The 26,328-nt window shown below is 42.5% G+C and overlaps 2 protein-coding genes across 8 annotated transcripts in view; both read left to right on the forward strand.

Moving 5' to 3' along the window:
- akap8l (A-kinase anchoring protein 8 like) overlaps positions 1-20,205 on the forward strand; it is a 35,727-nt gene extending 15,522 nt beyond the window's left edge. For both annotated transcript variants that reach the window (XM_008104247.2, XM_008104248.2), the window contains exons 4-13: positions 25-484; positions 880-997; positions 1,156-1,199; positions 13,885-13,939; positions 14,333-14,441; positions 14,959-15,100; positions 15,490-15,595; positions 16,629-16,759; positions 17,344-17,439; positions 19,002-20,205. In XM_008104247.2, coding sequence (XP_008102454.1) covers positions 25-484; positions 880-997; positions 1,156-1,199; positions 13,885-13,939; positions 14,333-14,441; positions 14,959-15,100; positions 15,490-15,595; positions 16,629-16,759; positions 17,344-17,439; positions 19,002-19,313 — 1,573 coding nt within the window. In that variant the 3' untranslated portion in view covers positions 19,314-20,205. The remainder of the gene's footprint in view (positions 1-24; positions 485-879; positions 998-1,155; positions 1,200-13,884; positions 13,940-14,332; positions 14,442-14,958; positions 15,101-15,489; positions 15,596-16,628; positions 16,760-17,343; positions 17,440-19,001) is intronic.
- Positions 20,206-25,715: 5,510 nt separating this feature from the next.
- The window catches only part of akap8 (A-kinase anchoring protein 8), a 29,862-nt gene continuing 29,249 nt past the window's right edge, over positions 25,716-26,328 (forward strand). For 4 of the 6 annotated variants that reach the window (XR_010002943.1, XR_010002944.1, XR_505684.3 and 1 more), the window contains exon 1: positions 25,716-25,845. Coding sequence is in view for 3 of the 6 variants with exons in the window: in XM_008104245.3 (XP_008102452.1) it covers positions 25,827-25,845 (19 nt within the window). In the remaining 3 variants the exon portion in view is untranslated. The remainder of the gene's footprint in view (positions 25,846-26,328) is intronic. The other 2 variants (XM_003217063.4, XM_008104243.3) reach the window with 1 other exon arrangement.

Raw genomic sequence — 26,328 nt, forward strand, 5'->3', positions numbered from 1 at the left:
TTGCTTGTTGTGCAATTCTTGCAGGTATGACACATATGAGTCCTACGACTCGAGGTCTTCAATGAATGACCGTGATCTATACAGATCCGGCTACGACTACAGTGAGGCTGAACATGACACTGACAATGCCTATGAAGGCCACTATGACAACTCCTATGGGAACCGCAGGGACCAGTACCACAACCGAGCACGTGACAACTTTGGCCACCGAGGTCAGAACTGGACCAGAGATGGGCGAAATAAAAGACCAATGGTGTCTGCATATTCTGGGCGAATGGGCGGAGAGTGGAATGAACCACCAGGGCCAATGGGAGGACGGGGCCATGGCCCCAATAGGCCCCCATCTCTTTTCTCCCACAAACTATTCCCTGAATACAACATGTACCAGGGAATGCGAGGTTTCTCTGGCAACATGCGCTTTGGAGGTGGCGGCATGAAACAACGAATGAGGGGAAACTGGAAAATGTGGGACGCAGATTTTAAAGTAAGTACCCTTGTGTAATCTTCCCTCCCTTGTTTTCTGTCCCATTTTAAAGGGCAGCATTCAGCAAGGGGCATTGTCCAGAGCCTGTTGCAGAGGACTGTTTTGTAACTTTGTTACCTTTTTCAGTTTCTGACATTTGACTGACACTTTGTTTTAAGGTTTTTTAAGGTAGAGTTAAGAAGCAGTATGTTGCGATAGCATCAGAAAGATTAATTAAAACATCTTAGTCATAACTAAGAGATGTGAACTGGTATTGTCTGGGGAAGTAGATCAGGGGAGCAGGACTGATTCTGATTTAAAAATGTATGTAGAAAACTTAGAATATGGCTTAACTTGATGTGGTTGGTGCTATATTATACTGTGGTTTAAAAATCTGCATATATGTCTCTCCATAGAAAAAAAGAATAAAGAATGAGCCAACAGCTAATAAGCGAAAACAGGGCAACAGTTCTGATGAACCTGACAGCAAGGCAGCTAAAACGGATGGCTCTGATAACTCAGATTCTGATAATGGTGAGAGCATTCTAATGAAGTTTATCCAGAGAGGGTTGGAAGAAAAAGTTGGCTTCTATACACAGCAGCTTTCATTTTGCAGTAGTAAAATAACAGTTGATTAAATGTTTCAGTTGTTTTCTATTATGTATAGTCACCTGATACATTGTGCTTTTCAGAAGAGAATCCTGAAGGAGAAGCTGCTGAAAAGGGGTCTAAAAACGTGAGTCTCCGTTTAATAATGCTATAAAAATTGCATTTCCATGTATCATATAAAATAGGAACAAAGATTGGAAAGGAAACTGTTACTTGGTCCTATGTCAGATGGGCTTATATATGCAGCTAGTATGATCAGTATGTATGATTTAAAAGCAAAGCTGGCTTACATTATTTTGGTGGACAGCCACATCCTGCATCCCCATTAAGTAAGAAGTGTCATAACAAAATTGTCATTACTTTGTTGTCCTTTTATGGTTCTTAATATATTACCTGGGGCAGCTGCTTCAAAATATGACAGCTTGCACGTTGTTGTTGGTATTTCTCACTTTTCTCTCTTAATGAAGATAATTAACAATGCAATTTAAAATATTTTAGATGCATGAGTGGACTTACTAGAACATATAACTATTTTATTGAGCTAGTTGAAAGGATGCATGTTGTACAAAATGTACAACATGTACCTTCCAAGTAATTATTTTCTTATCATACCATATCAATAGGTACTATTTTTATAAGTGGAGGTCCTGATCATAAAATTTTGAAAGAGAATGTCTGTGGTTTCATTTGGCTGAACAATAGGCTTTATTGCTGTACTTCTTCAGGGAAAGGCATAAAAACCAGGACAGCTGAATCAAATCAGCTAGTCAATCAAAAAGGTCTATTAGCAGATCTTGATGAATGTTGTTTCTTCCCTGCATACAGCCTTCATATATCTGCAGTGAGATACAGTCCTGCTTTTCATTATTTCTTATTCATTTTGCCTTGTGGATTACAATTTTGCTCTGGAAGGTTTCCAAGTTCTCTAGAAGTGATACTGAGGAGGAGGGACCTTCCTCTTTTAAGATTTGCTCATACAGTAGAGTCTCGCTTATCCAACATAAACGGGCCGGCAGAACGTTGGATAAGCGAAAATGTTGGGTAGTAAGTAGGTCTTAAGGAAAAGCCTATTAAACGTCAAATTACGTTATGATTTTACAAATAAACACCAAAACATCATGTTTTACAACACGTCTACCACTTGTCTGGGAGCATGGCTGCACTTGTGTTGTTGCTGAATGTGTTGGCCCACTGCGTGTTGCTGCCTAGAGAAACAGCAGTGGATCCGGGCAGGAGGCAGACTGTGTTGGATAATACAGAATGTTGGATGAGCGAAAGTTGCATAAGCGAGACTCTACTGTAGTATTTTATTATTAATACAGGCAACTACTTGTATTTCGGCCAGAATTATAGCAACTGTCCTTTAATTTGCTCACCTTCTGGTGAAATGTGACATTAAAGGTTTGCTAATAATGCAAAAGTTCTTCAACCTAAAGACTGACTTGAGCTGTGAGAAAATGTGAATACAATAAATATTTACTGTGATGCTAGCTTGTTGAAGTATTTGGTAAAAGGATAACTGATGGAGCTATCACGATGGTGTGGAGCTTTTGTTACCCACATCTTTGCTGTAGTTATGTTCAAACTGTCAGTTGTAGATCTGCATAGCAGTAGCACTTGGTTGATGTGTTTGTCTTAACACATACAAAAAGGAACTCTTAAGTAATGTGGATAGGGAAAGGACAGAGAGGGACAGTAATCCAGCAGAATATGAGAGAGAAAACAAAAGTAATTTATCCTTTTAGTAATCAAATAAAGTGACAAGATTACTCAGTTTCTTTATAGATCATATTGGCACCTGTGCATTGTGAATTATCAGGATAAAACAATCTCACCCTGCTCTGACATGTATATATCAGACACCATCATGGAATCTGTTCTTCTGATTTTGTGGCAGTAATCATGAACCTATATCCTATAAATAAAGGGCAGGAATGACAGATTGTGTTGGTAGAGACAGAAGTTCTTAATGATAGCATTACTTTCTAGTATAATGTTAGATCTAGTAAATGCTACCTTTGTTTTGCTATATTGAATATACTGTATCGGCCACTGTATGTATGCTTTTTTTTTTATCAAAGCCCCAAATCATTCTGTAGACAGCAACACCTGATCTTTATCTATTTATTTAAAAATATTTAGATAATGCTTTGCACCAAACATTTTAAATAAGTATACTTGTGATGACCCATGGGCCTTGTAGTCCTGCTCAGGACATTGTAATTCCTGATGAGGAGGAAAACTTGGGTTTTTTACCTTCCCAGTCAGAACTGGATTCCCCTCAGCCAGATCTTTCCCAGGCAGATCTGGGAACCTTGCACCTGCAAGAAAGTTGTCTCCCAGAAGTATGTCAAACAACCCCAGAGCCTACTTCTCCCGTGTTCTTGCGCCGGGAGTTTTGTAAACAACAGAGAAGTTTGGAATCAGCTTCGCGCAGGAGTGCGAGGATTGCAGCTAAGAATGTGGCCAATTAAGACTGCTTCTCGTGAGAATCTTTGGGGAGTCTCACATCTGGTCTCAGAGTTTAGCTTTCGGTTCTGATTCCCAGAGAACTGCTTCGGCGGGAAAGTTAGACTCTATTTAGGTGTTTTACCCGCGTAGTAACTTCGCGGAGTCAATTCGTCAGCCTACGGAGCGAGTTGTGTCTGGACAGCGCGCTCCGATTCAAGCCTCGCTCCTGCTCAAGCCTTGCCCTGCTTTCCAGCCTTCGCCTTGCTTCCCAGCCTTGTTTACCAACGGACTTCGCCTTGTTGCCCAGGACCAATCCTTGCCTTGTATCACGGATTTTACCAAGTTATTCCACGGACCTTGTTCTTGTTCCTAGTTACCTTGTTCCACGTTTTAAGCCTTGTTTCAAGTATCAAGTTATTTCCTAGCCTTGCTCAAGTTTATGGACTAAAGGACTTGTCATCTCCCCTCACTTTGCCTGGCAAAGTGAGTGTTTCGGTTATTGGATTACAACTTTGGACCTTAATATTTCATATTGGACATCGCTTTTTTGGACTAATTTAGACCTTTCCTGAAAGGTCTGCTTTTGGACTATTTCATATACTTGCTTTTATTAACTTTATATATTCCTTCAATAAAGATATTAGTTAGATTCTGGCCTCTGTGTTTGGTTATTGGTGCCTTTGCAACCTGGGTCGTGACAGTTTGACTCCGCCACCCATAAGCACCAATTAACCAAGGCCAGAATGTCTACCGGAACCGTGCCGGGTGGGCAGCCGCTTACCTACACCATCGACAAGGATGAGGTGGATCGCATCCGCGACAGACTCAACGCTCAGGATGGAGAAATAAAGGGCTTGCGGGAGCGCGGAATCCGCCTCCCGGCCATGGCGTTGCCTACCAAGTTTACTGGAGAAGCTTCTAAGGTTCATGTTTTCCGTCGCCAATGTCAAGCTTATCTAGAGGCCCGTGATGCCGAGTTTCCCCAAGAAGACATCAAAGTGGCGTGGGTTTACAGTCTTCTAGACGGGCCAGCGGCCAATTGGGCGACGGCACTGTTCGACCAAGCCTCTCCACACCTAAGATCAGCGCAACACTTCTTGGACCACCTCAAGGAGACTTGGGGAATCGAGGACAATTTGGAGGCAGCCGGTCACAAACTCCGTCGCCTTTTCCAAGGAGACAGACCAATGTCTCAGTATATAGCCGAGTTCCGAGTGCTGGCCCACAACACCGGCTGGAACGATGTAGCCCTCAGAGGACAATTCCGGGAGGGTCTCAACATTGAAATGCTGGAAGAAATCTCCAAGGTGGATCCTCCCCAGACCCTCGAGGCACTCATTGATCAATGTTTACGGGCTGAAGTCATGATTGCCAACAGGAAACAGTGGGTTCGAGGCCAGGGCAGTAGAGCCGGGGCAAAACCCCCCGCTCCCACCAGCGTTCAGCCACGTCCAGTGTGGAGACCCCCACCGCCAACCCCATACCCCAGAGGAGGCGAGGAGGTGCCGATGCAGTTGGGCAATGTGCGTCCCAGACTGGATGCCGCCGAGAAGGCCCGTCGTCAACGCTTTAACCTCTGTTGGTACTGCGGGAATGGGGGCCACTTCGCCAGAGAGTGCCCAGCCAAAGGGAAGCCTGCCGCCCGTCTTGCGGCGGCGTCCTCCACGGAGACGAAGGCGTCTGAGCCGACTGGCACACAGCCGGCGGGGGAAGCCAACGACCGGGTGTAGAGAGGCTCGCCAACCCGGTCAAAAAATCTATTCAAGAGCCGCCAACCGGGGTCCTGTTCCTTCTCGTGGTCACATTATGGTCAGCAAAAAGGGGACCCGTCATGATCCACGCCATGATAGACTCTGGAGCTACCAACAATTTCATTGATAGAGAGTATGCCGACTCTCTGGGATTACAATATCATGATTTCAAGAATGCCCGTGTGGTGCAAGCCATAGACGGCCGCCCCCTCAAGACGGGCCCCGTAAGTCAGTGGTCGGAACCCACCAGGATGTGGATAAGGGAACATATGGAAGAGATTTCCTTCTTTGTTACCGAGGTTCCCCATTTCCCTGTGATTTTGGGAATCCCATGGCTGACTCTCCACGACCCTAACATCTCCTGGTCCAACAGAGAACTGCAGTTTGCTTCACCGTATTGCCAAAACCATTGCCTCGTAGCCAAGGTCTGCCATGCCACAGACACCGAGCCCATCATCACCTTGCCAAAGAAGTACTCCGAGTATTGGGATGTATTCAATGAGAAAGAAGCCGAAAAATTACCCCCACATAGACCTTATGACTGTGCCATTGACTTGGTGGAGGGGGCCCCGATCCCGCGAGGGCATCTCTACTCCCTGACCGAACCAGAGCAAGAAGCTCTCAGGGAATTCATAGAGACAAACCTTCGCAAGGGATTCATCAGACCCTCTCAATCCCCAGCCGCCTCCCCAGTGATGTTTGTGAAGAAGAAGTCAGGGGAACTACGCTTGGTGGTGGACTACAGAGCATTGAACAATATCACCAAGCGGAACAGCTATCCCCTGCCCTTAATCTCGGATCTACTGGATCGGCTTCGAGGAGCCAAGGTTTACACTAAGCTGGATCTTCGGGGGGCTTACAACTTAGTTCGCATCAGGGAAGGGGACGAGTGGAAGACCGCCTTCCAGACCAAATTCGGATTATTCGAGTCCCGAGTTATGAATTTCGGTTTATGCGGAGCTCCCGCAACGTTCCAGCATTTTGTCAATGACATTTTTCAGGGCTATCTAGACAGGTTCTTGATAATCTACCTGGACGATTTTTTGGTGTTTTCTAGATCACAATCAGAACATGAGAACCACGTCAAAATGGTGTTACAACGACTGCGGGATCATGGACTTTATGCCAAGCTGGAAAAATGCGCCTTTGATCTACAAGAGGTAGATTTCCTTGGTTACCGCATCTCGCCTCTAGGGCTTTCCATGGATCCAGCCAAGGTTTCAGCAGTACTGGAATGGCGGGCGCCAACTAACAAGAAAGAGGTGCAGCGTTTCTTGGGGTTCGCGAACTATTACCGCAAGTTCATTCCAGATTTTGCCCGCTGGTCCGACCCCATCACTAGCTGCATCCGTGGAAAGCAGCCTTTCCGCTGGACTGATCAAGCAGAGAAAGGGTTCCAGCAACTAAAGAAACTATTCACCTCCCAGCCAATTCTACAGCACCCAAATCCTGGAACCCCTTTTGTTGTGCAAGCGGACGCCTCTGATGTGGCAATTGGGGCTGTACTCTTACAACCGGTGGGAGATCACCTCCATCCCTGTGCCTTTTACTCTCGTCAACTAACCACACCAGAGAGGAATTACACCATTTGGGAAAAAGAACTACTGGCCATAAAGGCAGCCTTTGAAACTTGGAGACATTGGCTAGAAGGGGCCAAATTTCCCATTGAAGTCCATACTGATCATCGTAATCTAGAACATCTAAGAACTGCCCGCAAACTGAATCAGAGGCAGCAACGTTGGGCTTTATTCTTCGAACGTTTCAACTTCCAGATTCATTACGTGACCCCAGCCCAGACCAAGCAAGCAGACGCCCTGTCACGTAAACCGGAATACGCTGCAGGACGTAAGGAGACCTTTGAATCCCAACTATTACAACCCGAGAACTTTGCCACGCTCACAGTGGGGAACACCAAATCCATTTCCATTGGTTCAACTTCCTCTACTCCAGGACCCATCTGTGCTCAAGAAATCAGGGCTAGTCAGCAAGCAGATGCCTGGGCGCAGGACCAACTTCGCCAAGGTCTGCATTTTCCCTTTTCGCTTAAAGATGGGCTGCTTTGCTATAGAAATCATGTTTATATCCCACCCGGACCGGGCAGGGAAAAAGCGCTTCGTCTGTGTCATGACTGCAAACCAGCAGGACACTTCGGACTATTTAAAACCATGCATCTGATCCTAAGGGATTTTTGGTGGCCCAAGATCCGCAAGGATGTGGAAAAATATGTCAACACCTGCCCAGTATGTCAGCGCTCCAAGATAAGAAGGGAGAAGCCCTCAGGGCTTTTACACCCCCTTCCTACCCCATCTCGCCCATGGGAAATAATTTCTGCGGATTTCATCACTGACCTACCACCTTCCTGTGGATTCACCACGATCTTAGTGGTGGTGGACCTTTTCACCAAGTTAGCCCATTTCATTCCCTGCGAAGGCCTCCCCACGGCCAAAGAGACTGCGGATCTATTCCTTCAACATGTTTTCAGACTACATGGATTGCCCAAGAGTTTAGTCACAGACCGTGGATCTCAATTCACCTCTCGTTTTTGGAAGGCACTACAAAAACTATTGGGCATAGACTCTCGCTTATCTTCAGCTCATCATCCCCAAACAGATGGGCAAACGGAGCGCACCAATGCCACTTTGGAACAGTACCTTCGCTGTTATGTAAACTACCAACAGGACAATTGGGCTTCTCTGTTACCACTGTCAGAGTTTGCCTACAACAATGGAGTTCAAGCTTCTACAAAAGAAACGCCGTTCTTTGCAAACTACGGCTTCCATCCACGTTTCTTTCCCCCTGTCATTGAAACTTCAGAAGTTCCCGCAGCAGAGGATTGGCTGCAGGAACTCACAGCGGTGCAACAACTTTTGCTCCAGCAACTGGACCAAGCCAAGGAGGACTATAAACGCCACGCTGACAAACACCGCCAGCCGGGCCCTGAAATCAAGGTAGGAGAACGGGTTTTTCTGTCCACTCGCTTTCTGCCCTCCCACCGCCCTTGCCGGAAGTTAGATGCCCGTTTCATTGGCCCCTATCCAGTGGTGGCGCAATTAAACCCCGTGACTTTCAAACTCCAACTTCCGCGTTCAATGCGCATTCACCCAGTGTTTCACCGTTCCCTGCTCCTTCCGGCGGATGGTGTGCGTCCTGATACAGACCAACCGGCCCCCCCTCCTGTTTTGATGAATGGGGAGGAGGAGTTCGAGGTTGAGGACATTTTGGATTCTCGCTTTCATCGCCGCCGCCTACAATATCTCATTGACTGGGTGGGTTTTGGCCCTGAGGAACGCTCTTGGGAAGACGCCTCCACAGTCCATGCTCCTGATCTAACCCGCCGCTTTCATCAGACCTATCCCGCCAAGCCGCGACCTCGCGCCTCGGGGAGAGGGCCCCAGTTTGGGAGGGGCCTTGAGGAGGGGGATAGTGTGATGACCCATGGGCCTTGTAGTCCTGCTCAGGACATTGTAATTCCTGATGAGGAGGAAAACTTGGGTTTTTTACCTTCCCAGTCAGAACTGGATTCCCCTCAGCCAGATCTTTCCCAGGCAGATCTGGGAACCTTGCACCTGCAAGAAAGTTGTCTCCCAGAAGTATGTCAAACAACCCCAGAGCCTACTTCTCCCGTGTTCTTGCGCCGGGAGTTTTGTAAACAACAGAGAAGTTTGGAATCAGCTTCGCGCAGGAGTGCGAGGATTGCAGCTAAGAATGTGGCCAATTAAGACTGCTTCTCGTGAGAATCTTTGGGGAGTCTCACATCTGGTCTCAGAGTTTAGCTTTCGGTTCTGATTCCCAGAGAACTGCTTCGGCGGGAAAGTTAGACTCTATTTAGGTGTTTTACCCGCGTAGTAACTTCGCGGAGTCAATTCGTCAGCCTACGGAGCGAGTTGTGTCTGGACAGCGCGCTCCGATTCAAGCCTCGCTCCTGCTCAAGCCTTGCCCTGCTTTCCAGCCTTCGCCTTGCTTCCCAGCCTTGTTTACCAACGGACTTCGCCTTGTTGCCCAGGACCAATCCTTGCCTTGTATCACGGATTTTACCAAGTTATTCCACGGACCTTGTTCTTGTTCCTAGTTACCTTGTTCCACGTTTTAAGCCTTGTTTCAAGTATCAAGTTATTTCCTAGCCTTGCTCAAGTTTATGGACTAAAGGACTTGTCATCTCCCCTCACTTTGCCTGGCAAAGTGAGTGTTTCGGTTATTGGATTACAACTTTGGACCTTAATATTTCATATTGGACATCGCTTTTTTGGACTAATTTAGACCTTTCCTGAAAGGTCTGCTTTTGGACTATTTCATATACTTGCTTTTATTAACTTTATATATTCCTTCAATAAAGATATTAGTTAGATTCTGGCCTCTGTGTTTGGTTATTGGTGCCTTTGCAACCTGGGTCGTGACAATACTTCAATAAAAATATATAGACAATGTACAAATTATTATGCACTTAGTGAAATAGATAGTAAGTTAGACTAAACACAGAAAGTTTGCATAAGTTAACACATTACTAAAATATATCTAATCTAAAAGTAAGCTTAACAGTAAGTATATGTTGAATTTCTGAAACTTAAAATGCTTTTTCAGTGACAAAGCATTCTTTCTATCTTGGCTGTAGGCCTCTGTAGCAGTAGTTCTCAACCTGGGGTCCCCAGATGTTTTTGGCCTTAAACTCCCAGAAATCCTAACAGCTGGTAAACTGGCTGGGATTTCTGAACGTTGTAGGCCAAAAACATCTGGGGACCCCAGGTTGAGAACCACTGCTCTATAGCTTTATGTTTCAGTGTCCTTAATAATAATAATAATTGGCTTAACTGCTTCAGTGATGACTGAGGGCTGTGCTGGCGGTAGTGTAACTACCGACAGGTCCAACCAAGTCAGAGAGGCCTCAGCTGAGGAGCAGAACTAAGAGCACCTAACCCATTAGCATTATGGAGAATCAAACCAAAATGAAGTCTATACTAGCTTGGTCGTCGCCCATGATAAAAAGGACCACAGTGGATGCTGCTGATTCTGGACATCCATCGATAAGTGGGCTACAGAATCAAAATACAAATGAACAGTCACAGAAGCGGCAGATATATACAATGCCAGAAAACCGCACAGTTATGAAATGCTATTACAACTCTGAACCTCAAAAGCGCGGCTACCAAAAAAGGGTGCATCAGCTATGGAAACAAGAGTACCCTGACTCACAGATAACTGACTGGCTGACCAACGAAAATTCATAATCAGAAACAAAGTGTTCAGTGAAGTTGAACTCGAAGAAATCCAGAAAATCTGCAAAGCAAATTGCCATCAGACCACAGCACAGACAGCAGCAGAGACTCCAGCAACACTTAGAATGGTGGAACAGATTGAACCAGAAGAAAGTGTGGAACTTTTGCAAGAATTTGAAGAACCAGCACTTGAGATACCTGTTGAACCACCAGGAACCTTGACAGCAAGACAACAAGAGCTCAAGGATAAGATCATGGCTCATGCTGCAGCAAATGCAATAAGAAAGCGGCTCCCAACTCTAAAAACAGTGCCCAAGAAACACCTGGTGCCTCTCATGAAAGATGTGAATACAGTACTCTCCACTGTCCAAATAACATCAATTGAACAAACAAACCAGTATGCCTACAGTGCAGCAGTGATAGTAACAGATGAGCTTGGGCTCCTACAACCAAGGCAGCCCCAAAGAAAATCGACTGGAAAACCAAAGTGGAAGGTCAAGCTAGAGTTGAAAATCAAGAAACTCAGATCAGATGCAAGTAACCTGAAAAATATGAAAGAGAAGAAACTGAAGAATGACACAATCAAGCAATACCTGATCAGAAAGTACTGGCTAAAAACCAGAACAATTGAAGAAGCTTTGGAAATCGTGAAAGAACAAATTACAGCAACAGCCAGAAAAATTGAAAGATATGAAGCCAGAATCATCCAGTACAGACAAAATCAACTGTTTCAATCAGACCAAAGATGTTTCCACCAGAGTCTGAACCAAACAACAGACACAGTAACCATAAAGCCAGAGAAAACTGCAACAACGAAGTTCTGGAAAGAGCTTTGGGAAAATAATAAGAACTACAACAAAAACGCTGGGTGGATAAAGGAGTTTGAAGGAAAATTCTCACAGAACAAAATGGAACAGATGGGAATAACAACTGAAATGATCAGCAAATGAGTGCAAAAAGTCAAGAACTGGACATTGCCTGATAGTGATCAACTTCATGGATTTTGGCTCAAACATCTAATTAGTTTACATGGAAAAATGGCCCAACAATTCAATGAGATGCTGCAGAAAGGAAGTATCAGTGAATGGCTAACAACTGGAAGAACATACCTGATACAAAAGGATCCAGCAAAAGGAGCAGCACCAGGAAACTACAGGCCAATAACGTGTCTGCCCACTATGTTTAAACTACTGACTGGCATCATAGCTGACAGAATTCAAGATTACCTTGAAGAAAAAAACATCTTGCCAGATGAACAGAAAGGCAACAAACGGAAAAGCAGGGGCACAAAAGACGAGTTGTTAATTGACAAAATGATTCTGGAGAACTGTAAAAGCCAAAAAGCTAATCTTCACATGATGTGTATTAACTACAAAAAGGCCTTTGACTCACTCCCACACAGCTGGATCATCAAGTGCCTGGACGCCATCGGGATTTGTAAAAGCATTGGCACCTTTATTGAAAACATGATTGAGCACTGGAAAACTGAACTGTTTGTTGGAAATGAAAACTATGGACTTGTCAACATCAGAAGAGGAATTTTCCAAGGAGACTCATTGTCCCCTCTGCTTTTCATTATTGCCATGATCCCTCTGTCAACAATCTTACAAAAAACAAACCTCGGCTATCAAACATCGAAAAAATCTCACAAAATTTCACATCTGATGTACATGGATGACCTAAAGCTATGTGGAAAAACGCAAACTGAAATCCAGTCTCTAACTAACACTGTCCGAATTTTTAGCACTGATATCAGCATGGAGTTTGGTTTGGACAAATGTTCGACAGTGGCATTGAAGAAGGGAAAAATCATTGAAAGTGAGGGCATAAAATACCTAATGGCCAAACAATAAAGTGTCACCAGCCAGAGGCCTATAAATATCTGGGTATATTACAGCTAGACAACATCAAGCATGAACATGTGAAGACTGTGGTGAAGAATGTGAAGAATACACACAAAAGGTCAGAAAAATTATCAAAAACAAGCTCAATGGAGGCAACACCATCAAGGCCATAAACACCTGGGCCATACCTGTCATAAGATATACTGCTGGCATTATAAATTGGACACAGGTGGACCTGGACAATTTTGGACAGAAAAACAAGAAAACTCATGACCATTCATCATTCAGTGCACCCTCGCAGTGATGTTGACCGGCTATATCTGCCTAGAAGATCAGGGGGCAGAGGACTCTTACAAGTAAAACAAGCAGTCAAAGAAGAAGAACATGCCCTGGCAGAATATGTAAAGCAAAGTGAAGAACCTGCTTTGAAGTCAAAAATTAGAAACTCCTCAAAGGACAGCAGACAAAAAACCAGTACAAGAAAGCCGCACTACAAACTAGAGCTGACAGCTGGCACAACAAAACATTGCATGGGAAGTTCCTTGACAAAACTGAAGGAAAAGCTGATAAGGAGAAGACCTGGCTATGGCTCACAAATGGGACACTGAAGAAGAAGACAGAAGGCCTGATCCTTGCAGCCCAGGAGCAAGCCATCAGAACAAATGCAATTAAGGCCAAGATCGAAAAATCAGCTAATGACCCAAAATGCAGACTCTGCAAGGAAACTGACGAAACCATTGATGATATCCTCAACTGCTGTAAGAAAATTGCACAGACAGACTACAAACAGAGGCACAACCATGTGGCCCAAATGATCCATTGGAACTTATGCCTCAAGTACCACCTTCCAGCAGTAAAGAACTGGTGGGATCACAAACCTGCAAAAGTATTGGAAAGATACTGTGGGCCTTCCGAATCCAGACTGACAAAATTCTGGAACACAACACACCAGACATCACAGTTGTGGAAAAGAAAAAGGTTTGGATCATTGATGTTGCCATCCCTGGTGACAGTCGCATTGATGAAAAACAACAGAAAAAACTCAACCGCTATCAGGACCTCAAAATTAAACTTCAAAGACTCTGGCAGAAACCAGTACAGGTGGTCCCGGTGATGATTGACACACTGGGTGCCGTGCCAAAAGATCTCAGCCGGCATTTGGAAACAATAGACATTGACAAAATTACGATCTGCCAACTGCAAAAGGCCACCCTACTGGGATCTGCGCACATTATCCGAAAATACATCTCACAGTCCTAGACACTTGGGAAGTGTTCGACTTGTGATTTTGTGATAAGAAATCCAGCATATCTATCTTGTTTGCTGTTTCATAAAATAAAATAATTTCTTACCCACCTCTCTTCACAGCTCGAGGCAGGTTACAACATTGCTAAAACACATAATAAAAACACATATTTGTTTAAAACACTCCATAGAATACACATATTAAAACATATTTCCATAAAATACATATTAAAATACATAAAACAAAAATTAGACATAGAATTGAAGTTTTAAAATCATCATTAAAACTGTCTGGGTTAATTATGTTATAGGAGGGAGAAGGAGAAGGTGGTGAAGACGAAGAAAGGAAAGGAGACTCTGAAAAAGGCAAGTCTAAATGTTGATGTGTTCAGTCCTCTTAGCAAAGAATTTATTATTTTTTTCATGGACATCTGTAGACTGCTATCAGGTCTAGATTATAATTTAGCTCATAATTATAACAAATTGTGTTCTGCTTATTTCTGAGAACATAACTATTTGTTCTACCAAAATTAATATTTTTTCTTGAGAAGCCATAGTTGTTCCCCTATCTATATGTTTATTTTCCAGCATTTGGATACTTCTTAGGTACAATTGTCATTCCAACTATATACATCAGGAAACTTTGCCACCATATATAATGCATGGCTTATCTGAGATATTGAGACTTAGAGCCTAGGGTCTACTTAGGTAAGATCTCTAACTAATTATCTGTTTAATCTGATTATTTATTACATATAGGAGCTCTGACAATTCAAGAAGAGATCAGTCAGATCAAGCGCAAATTGCAAGCTGGGAAGAAAACTCAGGAGAGGCAAAAGAAAAGATTCCGTGATCGGATGGTAGAAAGGTAAGCCTCTTCCCTAGCAGACTGGGAGGGGCACTAGTAGATAGGGCCTGGGATTGTGGTTAACATATCTTTTTTGTTCTATGAAACAATGCTTCCTTATATTTTTATACATTAAAATTCTCAGTTCTTGACAAGTCAGTCACTTTTCAAGACATTATTGAAGGCAATATGGTTTTAAAAAGAACTGTTCTTCAATAAAAGAAATAAACTGGTGCTCTTTCAACTCCTCAGTGAATTGTGAACAGTTTGGGAGATGACTTACAGGGCTGAAGCAGGTAATCCCAGTGGTTCAAAGGCCATGAATATTGTGGTTGGTCTAAAAAAAAAGAAACCAAGAAGAATACTTTAGTATTGTTTAGTAAAACACGTGGAATGTATTGTGTCTCTGTTCTGCTATGTGTTGTGTGGCTATATCAACTTGGCTGAAATTATGTGGAAATTCTGAGTAACTGTGTTGTCCTCAAATACAACAAATCTCTATATTTAAGTCTTTTCTTTGTCTAATGTGCTTGAACAGGATTCAGTTTGTTTGCTCATTTTGCAAATATCGTACTTTCTATGAGGATGAGATGACCAACCATTTGGAGAGCAAATTTCACCAGGAGCACTTTACTTTTGTTGGTACTAAGCTGCCTCAACAGACAGCTGATTTCCTTCAGGTGACTTTGTTATTTTCTTTCAAATGTTGCCTTCTGATTTTCTTAAGAGGCCAACTTAAAATACTGTTCTATATCTTCTAGAAACACTTTGTGAGTCAGTTCTGAAATATTTCAAGTGGGCCTCCAGAAAAAGCCTGAGAATAGCATTGATAAAACATAGTTATACATTGACCTTGCTTGTATTTTTATCATACTACTGACTTCCTTGTATATTTTTGAAAATAACTGAAACGGATGGAAAAATCTTATGCATGAACACATCATTTGAAAAGGAAGGAGAAAGGCATGGTTTTGTTTCTGTGTAATGTTAACGCACGCTACAACTGTGTATAATGGTATTTTGTGTTCACTAGTATTACTGAGTATTCATAAGCTTTTCTATAATGTAGGAATATGTTGCTAACAAAATGAAAAAAACAGAAGAGCGCCGTAACACATTTGAAGATGTTAATCGAATTATACAACAGATTTATAAAGACCAAGATCTAACACAGGGTATGTATCATGCTCCTGTTCAGTGCAGAGTTGAATATCTCCTAAAGTTCAGATGTCAAGTGATACATTATGTTATTCATGGATAAAAATTTTAGTCCTCCATCCTGCTGGAGATCTGCAGGTTTCAGCCAGATTTATTCTGTCTCTGACCAACTTGTCTTCCATTCACAAGATTAATTTGGCCTTTCTAAGAAAACAGGAACTGAGCCCCACATCATTCTGAAGGGCAAGACTTGGAGGAAAAAATAGCACAAATTAGATATCAGAAGAGCCATTGAAATATACCTTGGGCACACAGAGCCTCCAGATCTTTCGTTGTCGTCTTCTAGGTGTCTTCATTGGGGCTCAAGGTGTCCAAAAGCATCCTGGGAAGAAGGATTAAAGCATGCTCTGCCACCTTCTCTGAATATGCTAGAAAACCTGTGCCTCGAGCCATCACAGCCCACTCCACTGAGAGCAGGACCCACCTGTGCAACCTTCTCTGCAGCCCATCTCCTGTTGATGCCTGCAGGGCAGCCACATGAACTTGAACATTGCCACATAGATCAATTTTTCTTGGCTGAGGCATCCACTCAATCCCATGTAGCCCTTTGGCAACATCTGGAGTTCCATCTTCAGCAACCCCCATCCATTATTACTGAGTTAGCTTGGGCATATTCTAATCCAAGATGTTATCTGCACCCAAAGGAGAAAGTGTGGTTGGCATTTACAGTGAGACAACCATTCTATGTAGTGTGCAGAAAAGATTTACATAAAATAACAATTTCACAGGAAGTACAAACAATTATGTTTCACTAAGGGAAGAAAGCTTGACTTCTCTTCATTCTCTTTGCTGAGTATCAGGAGCTTTGAGTCTTTTCTTACTCTTCTGTTCCATTATAAACTAGTAGCCATGTTAGTGGTATTGCGGGAACCTTAAGCAAACTGCAGTGATTCCAGTCTCTTTACATGATAAAATCTTAGGAAATTTTGATACTTACGAGGTACTGTATATTTTACTATAGGGCATTATATCTACCTTTCTTTCCCTCAGACATAGGCATGGAACATTTTTTAAAAAAGGTGGAGGCTGCTCACTGTGCTGCATGTGATCTCTTCATCCCAATGCAGTATGGAATGATCCAGAAACATATTAAGTCCATTGATCATAATCACAATCGCAGAGTAAGTATATCTACTGAACTATTTGATGAAGGCAACACATTGGCAGTGTTGAACAGTCACTTAATGAACATTCATAGGGCAAAAGAAGATGTATCCTAAAGAAACTGAATCAGATTATGTGCAGATTTTGGTGGTTTTCCATTCTGTAATACCATTCATAAGAAGCAGCAGTACTGCTGCTCACAAGATGGTTAGATACCTGCTAATGGAATTATATAAATACTATTATTTCTTTGGGGGCAAATGCAGCCTAATTTTGTGTTGTATTTCTGGTAGTTGCTGAGATAATTGTTGTGTACATGCCACAGGTAGATGTACCTTGTCATGTATGAACTTCCCTTTAGAAACTTACTTGGTTGCATGTGAATATCACTTGTATACTAAGGAATGGATTCAAGTGGTCAGTGAGCTAGTTCGTATCATGTTACATTGTATCTTGCTACAAACTCAACATATTACTTAAAGGAATTCATCTTTGTACTCAGTTTCAGCTAGTAGGTGTCTAATGAAAAGTAACAGTCTTTTACCATAAAATATTTATTTGGTACAGACTGTGATTTGTTTTTCTGTATTTTGTCTTCCAGGCTATGATGGAACAGTCCAAGAGATCATCATTAGTAGTTGCAAGAAGTATTCTTAACAATAAACTAATCAGCAAGAAATTGGAGCGGTATCTGAAGGTAAACATATATTCTGTACTAAGTATGTATTTTCCAGAAATGCACAACTCCAGCCCCCCCGAAAGCTACTTATACATTTCACTAACATAGTAACACAGCCATTCTCTCCCTCCCACCCCATTCTTGAAAGGATTTAGGAGATCTTAAAAGTCTGCAAAAATACTGGAAAAGTCACATGTCATTGCATATTTAGAATTTTTTAAAGGACAATTAAACAAATGGGAAGATAACACACGGTCATGCTTTTGTATATTTTTGTGGTGGGTTTAAATAGTTTTTTAAATAGTAATTTAAATAGTTTTTCACCTGACTCTGTATAAACGCTTAAAATCAGCGTTCCAACATTCCTTTGGTTGGATGGACTGTATGGATGTGGGAGTAGAGGTTGACAATGCAACTAGTTTATTGTTTCTAGTTATCTCACTATAGTCTTAACTCCAGAACAAACAATGACAGTTGTTTAAATCGCAGTATGTTTTTAAAAAGTTAGTAATTACGTGCATTTTCCAGTGAATGGGATGGAATTTTTAAAAATCTACATGATATGTTAAGACTAAAAATAAAATTTTTTGAGAACATATGCTATGAATGCATGTTCCTAAATGGCAGGAATTTTATCCTTCCTAAAAAAAATTAGTCTGCTTCTAATGGTATTTGAAACATTATTGCCATTGATCACATTTAAGGAAACTGGAATTCGACAAAACACCTAAGAGCTTTGATTCGCCATTTCTGGCTTAGTAAAAGGTAAAGGTTTTCCCCTGACATTAAGTCTAGCCATGTCCAGCTCTGGGGGTTGGTACTCATCTCTATTTTTAAGCCAAAGAGCCAGTGTTGTCTGTACTCCAAGGTCATGTGCCCGGCATGGCTGCATGGAGCGGCATTACCTTCCCACCGGAGTGGTGTCTATTGATCTACTCACATTTGCATGTTTTTGAACTGCTGGGCTGGCAAAAGCTGGGGCTAATGGCTGGAGCTCACACCGCTCCCCAGATTCGAACCACTGACCTTTTGGTCAGCAAGTTCAGCAGCTCAGCGCCACGCCACTGGGGACTCCTCTGCCTTAAAACACAGCAGAAAATCATCTGAGTGCAGTATCCTCAAGATTATATAACAGGAATGGTAAAATGCAGCCGCACCAAAAGTTGGTAACACCCAAAGTTCCCCAATGGAAGAAAAATAAAATTGTATAAAATCACACTCCAGGAAGCACAGTTCTCCCTTAAAATTCAATGCTGGGTTCATAAATATTTTTAATAATGTTTCTGTAATGGAAAGAGACTTTCAGCTGTTCCCGCTTCTGAACAAGAAGAATGTCTATGATTTGTAATGTGTCTGGGCAAATGGTGGAAAATTGCTACTTGGACCTCCCAAAGTTGTCCACATTGTTGCATAGTTATTTTCATGTGGTTATTCCATGACATCAATTCATTTTTTATCCAGCTCTCTATTAGTATTAGTGCACAATTCTTTCCACAGTTGACAGAAATAAATATTGGTAAATAAAAATAAATGAACACTGAGTTCTCCTTGGCTCTGTTTTTGTTTTCTTTTGTTTTCAGGGTGAGAATCCTTTTACAGATGACCCTGAAGAGAAAGAGGAGCATGAGGAAGGTGAGGCAAGAACAAGTGGGATCATGGAAGAAGGAGCTGTTGAAGGTGAAGAAAGCAAGACAGAAGAGGAAGCTAAAGGCGGTGACAGTCTGACTGAGGAAAATACAGCAGAAGGCAATGCAGAAAATAAAGATGGTGAAGGAGAAGAATCGTCAGGACAAATGGAAGAGTGGAACTTGAAAACATCCCAGGAAGCCCTTGCAAAGGAGCAGGAGCATGATGATGCTAATGAAGAAGAAGAAGAGGAGGAGGAAGAGTAAGAGGAAGAAAGAAGAGGAATCATTCCATCAGAAAAGATGGAACCACCTTATGAGTGAACTTGTGAAGAAGATAAAAGCATTTTGAGACTCTGCATTAAAACATTTTAAAACCATAACTGTATTTGTGAAACTTCATGGCACGCAGCTTTTGGTTCCCATTAACTACATTTTCACCTAGTTACAGCACTTGAAAGCCTTTATCTGTAAAGTGTTTTTGGAGATAGCTTTTTTAACCAAATCTTCATTGTATTAGATAGATTTTGTGCAGTACAATTTTTAAGTGGCTTTGTACTAGGATACCTTTTTTTTTAGTAAATAATCAAAACCAAATTCTGTTTATTCGCCTGTACCATATTACAACCTGGGAAGATAAATATCCTCAGAGTTTCTCTTTAATTCTGTATATAGTTGAAAATGGTTTTGTTCCCTAGATAGCCTTGTCTGGAAATGTCAGTAGCAGAGTTCTGAGTTTTAAATTTCTTGCAATTCAAGTAACTTCCATAGAACTGTAGCATTCATTTGTCCTTTTTCTTTTAATATACAACTCTTAATATTTTGGAGATCAGCACAATAGTTTTGCAGTGCTTTTATTTAAGGTGAATATTTCCAAGGGGTGGAGATAAAGCACTTACTACCTATATGTGTGGATTTCTGAAAGAAACAGCATGTAATAGATGTTCAGGAAGTCTGAGAGAGGGGGAAATGTATCCTGGCACCTTCTTAAAAAGCAGTTTGGTATTGCTTCTTTTGAGTTTTGTCCAGACAATGTTTAAAGGACATAATTGACACTACTTGGCTTAGATTGCTGTTCTGTAAAGGAAGGCTACAGTAGGCCATATGGAACCTATCAATGAAGAGTGTTAAAGAAACATTAAATATTCCCTTCAATGCAGTGCTTCATAGTTGTCTCATTGTAAAACCTTCCACAATGCATTCTTGAACAATGCAATACTACTTCATGTGCTATGGGGAGGAAACTGGCGATAATACCATAGATTTCTTTTAGAATAACCAACGTCTATAAAACAGTTCACAAAGGAATAGTGGTACAGTTGTCACTGCTTCATTCATCCTCCTGTGCTTTTGTATGTATGTGTGTGTACATGCATTCTTCTTGCAGTGGAAATCAACTGGAATTTCATGTATTTATGCTCGACTGCTACATCAGACAAGACAGTGGTAAATGAAGGAACTGTTGTAAGTGGGGCAAAGGATTTGGCACTCTACTGCCTTAAACTCTAGATCACTGCTTCTTAAACTGTGGGTCCTGACCCCAAACTGAATCCTCTTAGCTCCATGTTGGGGTCCCAAAAAAATTGGCAACACTAAAAGTTTTCTGACCTATTGGCTATTTTACTCATTTACACAAACCTGTTGTGCAGTGTTTACTGTGGACTCCACAAAAAATGTTTCAGGCATACTTCATTAAAAGGAAAATCAACCTGTTTAGCAAGCCTTGCAGATGCTGATTTATTATCAGTAAATGTTTGATTTTTATACCTGTTTTACTTATCTATATACCTGGGGTCACGTAAAAATGTCCTGGATTAAAATGGGTTGTGAGTGAAAAAGTTTTAAGAGGCCTTGTTCTAGAGCTACTATCCTCCAATGAAAGACATATGGAAGGAGATATTGTGAGTAAAATGTTAAATGTACTGGCACCTTCAGGAATAGAAATATTGAAGAGTAAAGCTTTTCCTTAAAAACGTGTAACTACTGGAGTAGCCCTGACCTGTCCTGAAAATTTAGATGTTTTTGATAATAAATTGCAAATACTAAATTACCAGTAACAAGCATCTGGAAAAGTGCTAACTGTTTGAGAAAAAAACTTTTGGTAGGTTCAGGGAAAAATTTCTGTTCTGTTGCACTGACTGACAATGACAGAGGTTGTTAGTACATAAGTCGTGGTAGGCAGCCTCTGTTCTCCAGAGTCTGATGGTCTGCAACTTCCATCATTAAGCCTGATCTTGGATAAGTTTTCTTGAAAGGAAATGCTATATTAGGGTAAAGCTTTATTGAGATTTTTGAGTAATAGATAGTTCATTACATTTTTTAGCAAATATTGTACAATAAAGTCTTGCTTATCCAACATAAACAGGCCGGCAGAACGCTGGATAAGCAAAAATGTTGGATAATAAGGAGGGATTAAGGGAAAGCCTATTAAACGTCAAATTACGTTATATGATTTTACAAAGCACCAAAGCATCATGTTTTACAACAAATCGACAGAAAAAGCAGTTTAATGCACGGTAACGTTATGTAACAATTACTGTATTTACAAATTTAGCACCAAAACATTGCAATGTATTCAAAACATTGACTGCAAAAACATTGACTACTAAAAGGCAGACTGTGTTGGATAATCAGAATGTTGGATAAGCAAAGGGTGGATAAGCGAGACTCTACTGTATAGAGGATTGCTGAGTTCTCTCTCCAGGCCATGTAATGCAGTTCTGATCTTAATCAGGCAAGGAGCCAACCTTGTGTATAAGCACAGTGTTCCCTCACTACTTCGCGGTTCGCTTTTCGCAGATTCGTTGTTTCGTGGTTTTTCAATAAACACTAAAAGAATATAATACACCATAAATTATTATTTTTCCTTCCTTCCTCCCTCTTTCTCCTTCCTTCCTAAGAAGAAGCCTAAAGAATGAAGGAGAAGCCGCAGGGAGAGATAAGGAGGCTGAAGCCGCTTCGTGAGATTGTAAACAACATAGTCAGACAGCATCAGTGAGACTGTAAACAACACAAATATAATGTTACTATTTGGCAGATTTTCACTTTTCGCAGGTAGTCTTGGAACATAACACCCGCGATAAGTGAGGGAACACTGTACTTCAATCTGGGGACCTCATAATTTAGTTTAGTCCTCTCTCATTCTCTTTCAACTAGAATCTGACCAAGAAAAATTAACAAGCTTTATACAAGATCTCTAGGACTACTTCCTCATGTAGCCTCTATCCCTGCCTTATGCCATCTCTGTCTCACCTTTTACGGAAGAGCTGCAGTTTCTATGCAGATGCAACTAACCATCCTGGGCCTGGGAGGACAGACTGTGCCCTGGGGCTGCATGCAGCTCCTAAAGGTTTCAGGGAAGACTTTTACCTCTCATTCAACTTGTTTTGGCCAAAAATATGGCGAAACCTCTTAGAGTAGCAACTCCCTCTTTAAATAGGTCATAGGGGTCCATCACTAATTAACATTAAAACACCTCTCTATTTTTCCAAAGTATAACTGTCAGATGATATTTGACAAAATCTTAGTGTTTGCAATGGTTCTTGTTGACATTTTAAGCAGTCCTTACACTACCTAGGTTAAGAAATTGTCCCCGGATCAGCTATAGTTGGCTACTCCAAATCATGGATCATGCATTCATAATATCATAGAATCTTAGAATCCTAGAGTTGGAAGAGACCTCATGGGCCACCCACTCCAACCCCCTGCCAAGAAGAAACCCTTAAGCATTATATTTTGTGAGCACAGACATTGTGACTTCTGGTGCCGTTTTGAGGCACAATGAGGAAAGTTTGGGGGAAATGGTCTTTCCAGTGGCAGGCTAAAATCTTTTTCCTTCAGGCAGTTTTTTTAAAGCAAAACATTTTAAAGATGTTTTGGGTGCTGCATGGTTTTAGGAATTGTTTTCAACAGCTTTTTACATGTTTTAATAATTGTAATATTTAATTATATTTATATTTCACAGTTCTTTAAACTGTAAAGATTTTTTAAGGCTGTGAGTTATCTGTGTTTTGATTCCTGAGATAAAAGCAGTATATAAATAAGTACAACTATAATAAATTGAACTTTCTTATCTAGATATAATTTTCAGCATAGTTCTGTTATTAATACATCTTAATAATAATAATAATAATAATAATAATAATAATAATCTTTATTTAAATACTGCCTTATCTCCTTAAGGGACTCGAGTGGTTTCCAACATATTAAAAAACATACAGTCAGTTAAAACTACAGCAATTAAAAGATTATACACAAAAACAGACGTGACTAAACAGATAATCATAAAAACGCATAACCCACATAACAGAACTCCAATGAATCCGAATACAGTGGCCAGGATTTAGTGTTTAAGTGTCCAACTATAAAGTGCTCATTGTGTCAGGTATTCCAGTACAGGGTGGACAAGGGTGGATAAAAAGCTAAACAAGGGCATAGCTGAAGGGTCTAAGGGGCTCTATTCAAAAATCTGCTTAAACCACCAGGTTTTTGTTGAAGTGGGAATGATGTGGGCTCTGACAGTTTTCAGCTCTTTACGGAACGAGAGTGGAGGCTTGCCTAATCTCTCTAGGAAGGGCATTCCAGAGCCGGGGGGCCACCATCAAGAAGGCCCTCTCCCTCGTCCCCACCAACTGTGCCTGAGACAGTGGCGGGAGCGAGAGGCGGGCCTCTCTGGAGGATCTTAAAGCTAATATTACAGTATAGTGTTATAGTACAATGTAGTAATATAAAATGCTAATGCTGTGCTATGCTAATAATATATATTGTATGTATGTATAATTTGTAAGCTGATCTGAGTCCTTTAGGGGTGAGAAGGGCGGGATCTAAATGTAGTAAATAAACAAATCAATAAATAATTTTTGAAGCACAGACTGGGTGGCCATCTGCCGGGAGTGCTTTGATTGTTTTCCTGCATAGATTGGACGGCTCTTGGGTCTCTTCCCATTCTAGGATTCTGTCTAACTGGGAGAGCCCCCCACTCCGACATCTGGGCCCATCCCCTGCAGAGACACAAAGAGAAAAAAGGGGCAGATGCTCCACAGACCTCAAATGGGCCCTCCAAATGTTTTGGACTTCAACTCCCACCACTTCCAACAGCCCTAGGCCCTTCCCCTTTCCCCCTCAGCCGCCCGTGTTGTCAAAGGACCAGTAGCATAGATCAGATGCGAAGTACAGTATAGTTTAGCAGAGGCATGGGCAAACTTCAGCCCTCCAGGTGTTTTGGACTTCAACTCCCACAATTCCTAGGAGCCTACTGAATGTTAGGGATAGTGGGAGTTGAAGTCCAAAACACCTGGAGGGCCGAAGTTTGCCCAAGTCTAGAATCTAGCAAATAAAGGTCAGAGTGAGCTTTGTTCAGCTGTAATAGTCAAAGCCTTTGAAGTGTAAGGAAATGTCTTTAAATTAGGGAACTACTCTTTATTATTCTTGGCTGATATACTGGGGAGGAATGAAAAAAACTCTGGATGCTGCTAACAGCTGTGCTGTAGGGAGAAATGCAGCAGGTCCAGTGCTGTCAATGTTGCCGTGATAGAAGTGAGCTCTGGACAGCAAGCTTTTAAGGCAGTGGTCCGCAACCCTTTGTCTGTTTTGGGCTTAACTCCCAGAAATCCCAGCCATTTTACCAACTGTTAGGAATTGTGGGAGCTGAAGTCCAAAACTCTGGAAAACCAAGGGTCGGGAGCCACTGATATAGAGATTATTCTGTGTCAAGGGCATAAACTGTGGCAGCCTTCAAGGCCAAGTAGCTACCTGCAAATTACCCAATAATTATAGGAGTGGCTAATGACTATACAGCGCTCCATGCAGTCATGCCGGCCACATGACCTTGGAGGTGTCTACGGACAACGCCGGCTCTTCAGCTTAGAAATGGAGATGAGCACCAACCCCCAGAGTCAGTCACGAGTGGACTTAACGTTAGGGGAAACCTTTACCTTAATGACTATACAGTGAGGTAGACTGAAGGCATCTCTGTGTGGGGCTGTCCTTCGATTTATGGCTTTCTGGTTTTAGCACATAAAAAACGGTCATTTGCATTTAATTCATTTTATTGGATTTACATTCTAGTGTGGATTAAACTGCTGAGCTGCTGAACTTGCTAACCGAAAGATCAGTAGTTCTAATCCGGGGAAGGGGGGGAGCTCCCTCTGTTAGCCCTAGCTTCTGCCAACCTAGCAACCTATTACAATGCAGTCTGAGCCCTGCCACATGCACAATGGAGGGCCTTCCAATAGTAACACCAGAGGCACTCCAAGTGGCCAGCTACTGGTCAAAGGACATTTTGTATAATGACAAGTTTATAGATCAGGTAGCTCAGGCATGGGCTTAAGAGGCTGAGGGGGAAAAGGAAGGGGCCTGAGGCGGTTAGGAATGGTGGGAGTCGAAGTCCAAAACACCTGTTGGCCCATGCCTACTTTAAAACAACAACAACAACAATAGGGTGTTAGGCAATTAAGCATCGAATCACCAGACCTGCGCCCCTTAGGAGTAATTTCCCTAACAGAAGGGGCTGTTTTGAGAGAGTTGATGCTCAGGTTCGGTAACACTGTGGTTGTTATTAATTGTTAAAAGGCAGAAACCAACCCTGAAAGAATAGAGGCCAACGGGGAGGGCGGGAGGAGCTGTTATTCGTGGGAACTTGATTGGGTGGGAATCTGACATCCCGGCCAATCGAAACTCACTGGCCCCTCCTGCAGTAGCCAATCCTCACCGGCCTGTGGCGCTCGCGCCGTCAGGGTATAGGTTAGTGTTTCGCGGTGGCAGGCCGGCGGCAGGGACGCCATGGAACAGGGGGGCTACGGTGAGTGGGGCCTCGTCAGGCGGGCGCCGGGGCGGGGAAGAGGGACAGGCCTGGGGTCAGGAAGCGCTGCCGCCTCCGGGAAGCGTTCCCCGCAGTTGTGCGCCCAGGCTGGGCCTTGCTGTATTCTCCGTTGCCGTTAGGCAGCGAGCGAAGCTGATTGGGCCCTGAGGTTGTCTCTCACTCAGTCTCGCTTTGTGACTGGAGGGCTGCTTGGTGCGTGGGCCGTGGGCCGCGAGGGAGGCGGGGCGTGGGGTCTTGTGGGCGAAGGCGGCACAAAATGGCGCGGAGGCGGTTTTTATTTCTGCGCTAGGACGCTCGTTTTCAGCTCCGGTCCTCCGAGACAGCTTTTTCTGCGAGTTGGCTTTTAGAGCCCGATCCTTGGCCTTTTTTTCTTTTGCCCAATTCCTCAAACTTCCCCTTCGAGCGAAACGTTACCTACAAAGTTGCCAGTGTCATTTTTGTGACAGGTATCCGGCCTAAACT

The sequence above is a fragment of the Anolis carolinensis genome, chromosome 2, assembly GCF_035594765.1.
Source record: "Anolis carolinensis isolate JA03-04 chromosome 2, rAnoCar3.1.pri, whole genome shotgun sequence".
NCBI lineage: Eukaryota > Metazoa > Chordata > Lepidosauria > Squamata > Dactyloidae > Anolis > Anolis carolinensis.